The sequence below is a fragment of the Halyomorpha halys genome, unplaced genomic scaffold, assembly GCF_000696795.3.
Source record: "Halyomorpha halys isolate HHAL.00 unplaced genomic scaffold, Hhal_1.1 Scaffold42.1, whole genome shotgun sequence".
NCBI lineage: Eukaryota > Metazoa > Arthropoda > Insecta > Hemiptera > Pentatomidae > Halyomorpha > Halyomorpha halys.
In genome coordinates, this window is record NW_027114384.1 from 620,361 (window position 1) to 630,546 (window position 10,186).

The window sequence follows — 10,186 nt, forward strand, 5'->3', positions numbered from 1 at the left end:
TTATTTGTTTATTCTGGAATAAGTTTAGAATAATATAAAAGGCATTGAAAATGACTCCTTAATGCCTTAGAGTAAAATATAAGATTAAAAAGAAAAAAATAATAATGAAATTATAAAACATAGAATATCTCTAATAATAATAAAATGAGAATAATAATTTACAAAAAGAAAAACGTAAATAACATTCATATAAAAGTACAACATTTAAGTGAATAATTTTTGTATTAAATGTAAAACAAAAAAAAAAATAAAATAAAACTATCTGTCATATCATAAATTATAACTAACTTCTAATAAAATAAACTGAAAAAAAAAAAAAATGACTAAAGAAATTAATGCTTTATAAGCGTATTTCCAAGTTTTAAATTACATCTGTAATGCTACAACACATGAAGGGTCAAAGGTTCAGAACTTTGTAAGGAGTACTGTTACTAACGGCTACAATCCATGAAGGATCAAAGGTTCAGAACTTTGTAAGGAGTACTGTTACTAACGGCTACAATCCATGAAGGATCAAAGGTTCAGAACTTTGTAAGGAGTACTGTTACTAGACCAACGGTTGTGCAAGGAGGTGATTTGGTCAGCATCACGCTCGACCGCCATATTTTTATCCAGTTAAGAGCACCCACTTTAAATGGCTGGATATAACCCAGAGGACTCCCGAACCCACATGGTTGCCTCAAAGGCTGCAGGTAACAGATAATGATTATCTGCCGCAGCCGGATTCGGGTACTTGGAGTTAGTAGTCCGTTGTCAAAATTGAATATCGAAATATAAATTTAAAAAATAAATAAAATTCTTACATTCTTGCTTATCTCCACTAGTTATGGAGTCGGTAATACTTTCAACAATTTTTTTAGCTTCAGCATGTTCCATTGAAGTTTCTTCAGTCATTTTTTCCACTTCCTTTTTATTTTCTTCTTTTTTACTTTCATTTGACACTTCAGTCTTGTTCTCTACAGTTTTTTCCTAAAATATAAATTCAATAAATCATATAAATAATTTAAAAAAAAAAAATATGATCTAAATCTTCATTCTAAACCCAATTAAATTTAGACATGTCTAAACATATCTATTATCAAAACTAAACATCTAGAAAGATCTAGAGGCTGTAACCATCCTGATAGGCAACTGTACACCATACATCAGCGGTAAACAATAGTAAGTTCAATTTCACTCACTTTGATTTAATTATCCTATTTGCATTATTGTGACTGTATTTTGTAAATAGTGATACTAAAAGGGTAATCAAATTCATAATGCAAATGCTTGAAAATAAATTAAATTTTGTATTATCTCATTAGTATGTATAATCAATTCTTTAGTCCTGATTATTGATAATCACGATATTAGAAGATGATCTGAGAAAGGAGAGGGGTGGTCTGCAGTAAAGAACAATCAGTGATACCTATTTTATTATATCTGAGTTTCAGCCTCAATTTCAGCCCTTCTTCAGGGCCAAGTAAAAGAACATAACAAACGGTATGAAAAATATAAAAAAAGACAACAAAATCAGACAAGTACAGATATATAAATAATGAAATTAATTATAACTTTCTCATGATTTAATTTTTATTTACTTTCATCATGTACATATTAATCTGATTTTTATATGTATTTTTTTTTATAATTATCATACTGTTTGTTATCATCTTTTTTTTGTTATACTATTTTCATTTTAATTGTGACATGATTGTTATCAAGTTTGTACTTAGCCCTGAAGAAGGCCTGCAATTGAGGGCAAAACGTAGGCACAATAAAATAAGTACAACTTCTTAGTGCCGTTCACTCCTGACCACACCAACTTCCATATAAGAAATATTTTGTTCTTTTACCAACAGATCACCTGAGCTCTACAACATTTTTTTGCCTCCTGTCGTTTTGATAGGTTAGTTGCGTGCAGTTCGTGTTGTTATTGTTTTGGACGTTTTTAAACTCTAATAGAGTAATGGACAAAAATAATAATTAGAATTTTCTGAAAGGAAAGGTTACAAAATAAGTTGCCCAGAATATGTGGTAGGAGCTCATCTTTATTTAACATATAATATGGACTCTAAATTGGACTGCTCTCAATCCTATATTAATAATATTTAGTACGTTAAAACTTTTTACATTACACATCATGAATACCATTATAGAATAAAAATTTAGATACTTTTTAAAATTCACTTTGATATTATCAATCAATATCAGGTAATTATTTGATATAACCGCAGTGATTTCAACATTCATAAGAGATAAGAAACAATACCTTAGCTTCTATTTCATTATTGGCGAGCTGAGCTTCTCTCTCTTTCTGTTTCTTAGCACCTAATTGTTGTAAATGGAAGGCAGCATATTTAATGAACATCATATAACGAGATCTGAAACGAGATAGTTTTAATAATATAGTATTATATAAATTTGTTATATTAACATGATTTAATTAAAAAAAGGATCTTAAATACTAACTCGACGAATGCGTCTATAAGCTCTTGCCTCAGGCAACAAAGCTTATGCTTGTGTTCAATGGGAAAACCCAAGGACTGTAATTCTTTGCTCAGTTCCTCTCCTTCAACTACAAAAGGATATAAAACCATATATAATGATAATATAATAGTAAAGATATAATAAAAAAATAGATAGGAATTGATTTTAGCCTTACGTTTTAGGAAGTTGACATCAGGAGGAAACGTCCTTAGCAGATCGAGAATGTAATGCCTTCCATCGTTACCGATGATACCTTTGCATTCTACGCTACTGCACAATTCTACTTCTTCATTTTGATCATTAAATACCTTGTGTGGAAGCATTTTCAACTGCTGAGCGGCTTTGTTTAACTAGAATCACAATTTAAAAAAAAAGAAGTAAAAAACATATGTATCTGTAAATAAAAAAAAAAAAAAAACTAATAACAATACGAATAATCTTTTTACTTTCTCGAGACTGTTAATAAAATAAATTGTGTTCAATTTAAGTCTTAAAAACTCTTTATTTCTTCAAAAGTCCTATGTTTAAATTAAATTTTAAAACTTTTAAGTTATTGGTTGTGATAATAGTGTAAAGTTGATTTGTAATTAAAAGTTTTAATATCTAACGTGAAGAGCGAGTGAAGAAAATAGGGAAATTTTATTGAAATTAATGACCTGGGCAGAATAGACTGTAAAAAGTTTTAGTCAGTTATAATTTGTATTTAACATTGTCCTTGAGGATGGCCGAAACGTTGGACTTTTGAAGAAATAAAGAGTGTTTTGAAACTTAAATTGGATATTATTGAAACAATATCATCGGCCAAAGTGTGAAACTGCGCAAGTAAAAAACATATTGAGTTAGAGTTATTATATTTAAGGTGCTCGATCATAAAACATGATAACTAAAAAAATGACGTTCAGCATACTAAAATATTTGTTACTTACAATGTTTCTTCATCAATCAGGAAATACTTACCCTCACTTAATAATAACATTATCCTCTTAAAAACACGAGTTTAAATAAAAAAAAATCTTCCAAAAATCTATTAAATCAGCTCTGAATAATTCTGGTTTAAAACTGAGAAATCAGAAGATAATTATGAAGTAGTTAAAAAAAAAGAATAACTTTTTTTATAGTTGCTATATATATCTGTGTATATAGTTTATTTGATATAAAACTTTTAAAATTTAGTCGTACATATAAAAATTATTTATTTAACAAATTTCAAAAAAATTATTTAGTCAACCTCTGACAGAAACAAATATCCCATTGCTGAATTTATTTATTTTTTCAACACTTATTTTAATTATTAATATACTATCTATAATTTTAATTTTAAGTCAGTAAATAAAATAGTATTAAAAAAAACCCTATAAAGACAAGAGACTAATGAGGGGAAAAAATGCTAACAATATTATATATTTAACTACAGAATTAAAGATGTGAGAAAGAATTATCCATATAATCAATCATGTACTTACGAGATCCATATATTTGGGGTGCGAGATGACAGTTTTTCCAAAATCGATGGAACCATACACCACAGACTGCTCCTGCTCCCTCTCCAAGATACCAGGTATGATCGACTGAGCAGTGACCCTATAACCTCGATAATCAACCACGACAGTTCCCAACGTATAAAGTCCAGGAAGATCAACAGCACTGTATACTCTAACACCCTGAAGGTCATTTCTCTGATATGGGAAAAAAAAAAAAATATATATCAATGAACCTATTATTAATTGTTTCAAGAGCAAGGTTTAGTGCAATAATAGGTAATTATATTCTAAAATTGTTACATATTTTTGTTTGATTCAAGATTATCTTTTCAGAATTATCTTTTAAAATTTTTTGAGGTTAATCACTTCCATTTTTGAATGAATTATTTATTATTTATTCATGATATTGTACAACGTTTCGGGACCACTGTCCCATATTCATGCACTATAAAAACCTATAACAATAATAAAACTAACATAACACCAATCTTCATCCTTATATATTTTAATTTAAACAATAATAATCACCTCATGATTTCATATGAGAAATCATGTCAACCATTTGTGCATCTTCCCTTTCTCTGGCACAGCCATATTTACTACCTCTTTGGACCTTATCTCATGCCCAGTGTGCTGTTTGGTTACCTCCCTGTTTTTTATATAAGTCTTTTTTTTTAAGGACATGGAAGTGATTAACCTCAAAAAATTAGAAAAGAATTGACTCAGCAGACTTCCTAGAGAGATAATCCAGATTCAGAATTATCTTTTCTTGGGTCAAAAAGCAGATAGTAAAATTTTTTGGGTTTTATAAGATTAAGTGTTTTTCGAAGGAATCGATATTATTCTTTTAAGTACATATTTTTATGTATCTATCTACTTTTTTTTTTTTTTTTTTTTAATAGAATTATAATTTCTAAAGGTATTGTGTTTTGAATTTTCTTTCCGGAAACGTCCCTCTTTATTTAATGAATTTTGTTTCAATAATCACGAACAAATAGGATTTTGTTCCACAAGTCGCCTTAAAATATTTTTACAATGAAATAACTATAAAATTACTTCCAGGGTATTTTTGAAATATAATAAATTAATTGCAATATTTTTTCATCCTGTGTTAGCACTATTGATCAACTCATTCATAAGATATTTATTTTTGTTGACAAAAATTTTTGCTAGATAAAGTGTTATGAAATGTGTTATCTTAATACAAAATATATCAATATGGTAATTGAATATAGTAATTAAGACAATTTATGAGTTCCTTACAGGGGCTACGAATGCGGCAGCATCACCTCCGAGCTCTTTGTAATGATCTCTTACATCAAAGCCTAGAGAGAAAAATATATTGTTCCAAATGAACATCTGCATCTTTGAATCTTCTCCTGGATTGATGGCCATAACATTTCCATCAATCACAGCCACAGCACCTCTCGTCGCACCGGCAACGAAGTCACTATGTACCTAATAAAATACAAAATTTAATATAATCATTTATTAAATAATGCTCTAGTAATGGGTTATATGGAAAAAAAACATTAATAATGCGAAGATTTTGAGCTAACCTTAAAAATGGCCCTTTCCCTCAAGAGTCTTTCCGGAAGGTTCTTCCTGGGGAGTTCCCGTGTAGTTTGGAGCTCTTCGTTCCAATCTCTTGTCTGACCAGGAATATGTTCCTCATATCCCAGTTTAGAAGAAAATGCTGATTAGAATAAAAAATAAATTTATTATCATCTTAACCATTATGAATACATATTGACATTAGCAACATTTTAAAAAATGCATCAGATTATTATACAATAGTTTATAATTTGAATTATTTTTTATTATATCAATAAATAACAAATAGTCAAATATTAGGTATTTTAAAATAAATTATAATTTTAATTATAAAAATAAGTAGAAAATTCACACATAATCCAATTGCGGGGAAGTTCAGCAATCTGTCAAAAGATCGCGGAAAGTATCAGCATTTCCCATTCAAATCAGATTTATCTATTTTTCCTTTTTTCTCCTTTAGTTATTGATCAAATTTTTTAATATTTTGACATTATATATTGTTGCTAACAATGAGAACTGTTTATTTTTCCAAATAAAAAAATTGAAGGTATTTTAGAGGAAGATTTTTTGAAAATTCGGCATTTAAGCCCTGTTAGTCTATTTCAATTCAGATAAAACCTATTTGATATTAAATATCATCCAATTGCTTATCTATTCATCAAGTTTAATCAAAACTAAAACAGGTCACTGGGTAATTGGATTTTTGTAGTTACTCGTGGTCAAATCTAAATTATAACAGAAATTGGCGCAACCAGCCCTAATATGCTATATCTTTACTGATAAGGCTAGCTGAACACTAGCATCTTCTTATTTCCGATGATTAAAAAATCTAGTTGGCTGAAAGTTGAAAGCTGTTGTTCAAAGCGCCCACAGGTAACTGAATAGTTACAAATGGATTTTATCAAGATTCAATGCACTTGTGCTCTTGTTTTAAAGAAGAGAAAAAATTACAGAAAATGTTGGGTACATCTACTGATTAATTCAAGCCTTATACATGGGCAATTATATAAATTGTTCCACAACACAACTTTCTTTTAAAGATTTTCATCAGCATATTCTTTTATTTTTGTGCCATACAACATGGGATGTAATTTAACTGCTTGTATGAATATTTCAATGTCTAGCAACACGTTCATATAGGTACAACGAAATCGCAACTTGAAAATTAAGAGAGACTTTTAAATCGTCAGTGGGCTAAAACTAATATATTTTATATGTATATAATATATGTGCATTATATTTTATGAGCCTCCAAGAAAATCAAAATGCTTGAAATAATTACCTTTCCACAACTAAATAATCAGCTGTGTTTGGGTTCTCATAAGAAATAATGTGTTCTTTTCTTGTGATTAAAATGTTGCCAGTGTGCGGTATCCTAGCAATCCTAATAGTTTAATTTGGATCATTTTTTTTTTTCTTCAAAGATAATTAAATTATCATTCAAATCACAGCTGCAGTTGAAAATTGAGAAATTTTGGATTCTACTTATCTTGAAATGTAAAACTCCAAAACTATTGTAGCTTAAAAATCGATAATGATAAAATATTAAATCTTCTTACTATCTTCAGCTCGGATCGCATCGACAGTGTGCTCTATCTGAGGCGATGACCAAGCATAAACTTGATAAGGCGTTGCAACCCTCTCAAAAGGATGCCTGTGAGTCCTCTTCTTCTGCAAGATACTAAAGTTCCTCTTGAATGACGGGCTAAGCTGGTTCAACAGCTCTATCAAAGAGTGGCACAAATGACTGGGCACAGCTGGCTTTGGATTGAATTCTTCTTCAGATGACCTAAATATGAAAAAAAAAAAAAAAAAATGAGTATAAATCGCCTATGGTTGTGTTATGATGATAAAAGTTCCAACTCTCAATACGCACTGGTTGAGAAAGAAGCCCCTAGTACAGGCGGTGATATGGTGGTGCTTGTCCTCCATGGTCACTACATACAAGTACATGAGGTCGCCATGCATCTTCCTGTAGCCGGGAGGGGGGTTCCAGCCAGATGTAGTCAGCACCTGTTACATTAGGAAGAAAGAAGAAAATAGATTATATGAAGAACAGGTTAAGTGAAATTTTATCTACATACAATAAATGGGTTAAATCTCTATACATGGCACTGGGGAACGGGTAGTACCATAATTTTGTTAAATAAACAAATTTACTAAAGGGATCCCAATAAGGTTCATCAGAATAACAGTAAATCTAAAGAAGGACGTTCAGATTCTTGAAGGGGTATTATTACTGAGAAGTATAAGAATATATTATTACTGAGAAGTATAAGAAAGTATGATTATTGAGAAAAATTGAAATTCAATCATTCAAAATTTGAAGAGAAGGATGGGAAACTGGGTTTCATTCATTCTGAAGAGAGTCTTTCATTCAGATCATGCATTTCAATTTATTTCTCTACAAAGTAGACATAGAATGATGATAAACAGGTGAAAAGAGGATCATAAAAATATTTGGTGAAGGTAATAAGAGGAGGGTAAAATTACTGAGTTTTAATTAACTTTAATACAGGGTTGTAGGTAAGTGAGATAAAGCTTTCATCAATTTTGTGGTTAACAGGAAGGGGTCCAAGGTGTTTTTTATTCACTAGTTGCAAAGAAACCTAGGGACCCATATGTGGCACCTCCAACCTCTATCGAATGTGAGGGCCCACTTTATACTTAGCAGTTGGGTAGCTGTGACTAAATTACCTCATTGCACAACAGTTCATCAACAAACGCTAATTTCCAATTGCTGCAAACGCTAAAGTTGCAAAAAAGAAAGATCGTTACTAACTGAAATCAGGGGTGACTGTGAGCAAACAGGGAATATGTACCATTTATTTCTAGTAGATTTTCAACTGGTCTCGACAGTTATTTAGGTTTATAAACAAGCTATATAAAATTCAAAGGCTTCATTCTATACAAGTTCAAACTAAACACAAATTACTTAAGACACAGGGCTGAGAAGCCAAATATAGGTAGTTATCATTCCATTATTTACTGTCAAATTGAAGGGATAAAATGGCTTATTCTATATTTTTTTTAGCGATAATTTCATCAAACTTACAATGGTGGATTGTTATGAAAAACAATAAATAAAAAAAAAGTAAATGCTAACATTATTATATTAAAAAGCTACCTTTATACATTGTGGACCTTTCTGCTCTTTTGCCATTGGCTGCAATGGAAGGAGAGGTGGTCGCTCCTTGCTGTTCGGCATAATGTAATCCGGAGGAGTACAGTCCACACTTTCTGCCCTGTTCTTCTTTTTTTCTGAATAGAAGTTACTTTATTATAAATTAATTGGATTAAATATATATGATAAATACAATTCAGAATGATACGAAGTATACCACATTGAATTAACAGTAATCATTCATAAACTAAATTTAATTTATAAAGATGTCTTATTGTTGACTGTTGATTCAATATGAGAAGAATAAAGTCGGGGATGTAGTAATAACGTATTTATGCGGTCGTAAAGTAGTAATAAACACAAATAAATAAAATTTATCTTGTTTTATTTGTGCTGACATTTCAGCCTAAATTACAGGCCTTTATCAGGATTTAAAACGAAACAAGATAACAAACATAATAGAATGAAAACAGTATAACAGTAATTTATAGTATAAATAAATATTGCATGACTATTAACAGTATAACAAGAAATTTTATAATTATTTTCATTCTACTACGGCTGCTTTCTTGTTTTGTTTTCAGCCCTAATGAAGGCCTGAAATTTAGACTGAAATGTCAGCATAAATAAAATAAAATAAATTTTACTTATTTGTGTTCATTACAACTCCACTCACGGCATTCCGACCATCACCCTCCTCATATTTAATTGTTATTTTAAACGAATGCACCTACATTTATTGAAATATACATTTGTAACATTGTGTTATACAACGATACACTAATTTATTATTATATCATGAATTAGAATAATTTCATAAATTTTTAAGTATTCGGTCAAACAAGACATAAAAATTGGGGCCTTTTTTTAATTCTTTATTGTTTGCCATTAATACGCCAGAAATAGTTTTTCAAAATATATATAAACTTATAATTATTTAATTTTTTTATTTGAATAATTTTTATCTGTTGAATGCTTATATTATATATATAATTATCTAAGATAAAATATGACAGATAAATTAAAATTATTTGATATTTTCTTATAATCACTAAGATGTGGTTATCTCTATGACAAAATAATAGATAATTTTATCCGAAATCGGTCATCTATTATCTAAGATAAAATTTGCTCATCTCAGTTAAGTAAAATAATAGTTATTTCAGTACACTGTCTAGCATGGAGTTTTTAGAAACATACTTTATATTTAGCAATCACAATGGTTTTATATTAATCTCAGCTCTTTTTTTACTCTGAAAAATATAACTTAATTTCGGTTTTGGATTAGACACGTTCAGATTTTCGTAACTACACTGTAGTTTGACATAAAATATGAAATATATCTTCTGTTCCATAAACTGCTCAGTGAACAATTTTATTATTAGCACATATTATTTTATGCCAAAGAAACTTAGAAGGAAGATCTAAACTTTTTAGACAATAAGCTACATTTAAAAAAAATTTAGATTTCTCTTGCATGCAAGTTTTGCTGAAATAATTAATTTTTTTAATAATTTTGAACTCAAGTTATAGAATCTTGAATCAGAAATCATCCACC

The 10,186-nt window shown here is 29.5% G+C and overlaps 1 protein-coding gene across 3 annotated transcripts in view; it reads right to left on the reverse strand.

Annotated features, from left to right (window-relative positions):
* Positions 1-10,186, reverse strand: part of clu (clustered mitochondria protein homolog) — a 147,771-nt gene that overhangs the window by 13,815 nt on the left and 123,770 nt on the right. For all 3 annotated transcript variants that reach the window (XM_014432810.3, XM_014432803.3, XM_067051571.1), the window contains 10 exons: positions 8,632-8,765; positions 7,381-7,517; positions 7,064-7,293; positions 5,510-5,646; positions 5,214-5,408; positions 3,933-4,145; positions 2,645-2,819; positions 2,452-2,557; positions 2,252-2,363; positions 804-969 (listed from right to left, as the gene is read on the reverse strand). In XM_014432810.3, coding sequence (XP_014288296.1) covers positions 804-969; positions 2,252-2,363; positions 2,452-2,557; positions 2,645-2,819; positions 3,933-4,145; positions 5,214-5,408; positions 5,510-5,646; positions 7,064-7,293; positions 7,381-7,517; positions 8,632-8,765 — 1,605 coding nt within the window. The remainder of the gene's footprint in view (positions 1-803; positions 970-2,251; positions 2,364-2,451; positions 2,558-2,644; positions 2,820-3,932; positions 4,146-5,213; positions 5,409-5,509; positions 5,647-7,063; positions 7,294-7,380; positions 7,518-8,631; positions 8,766-10,186) is intronic.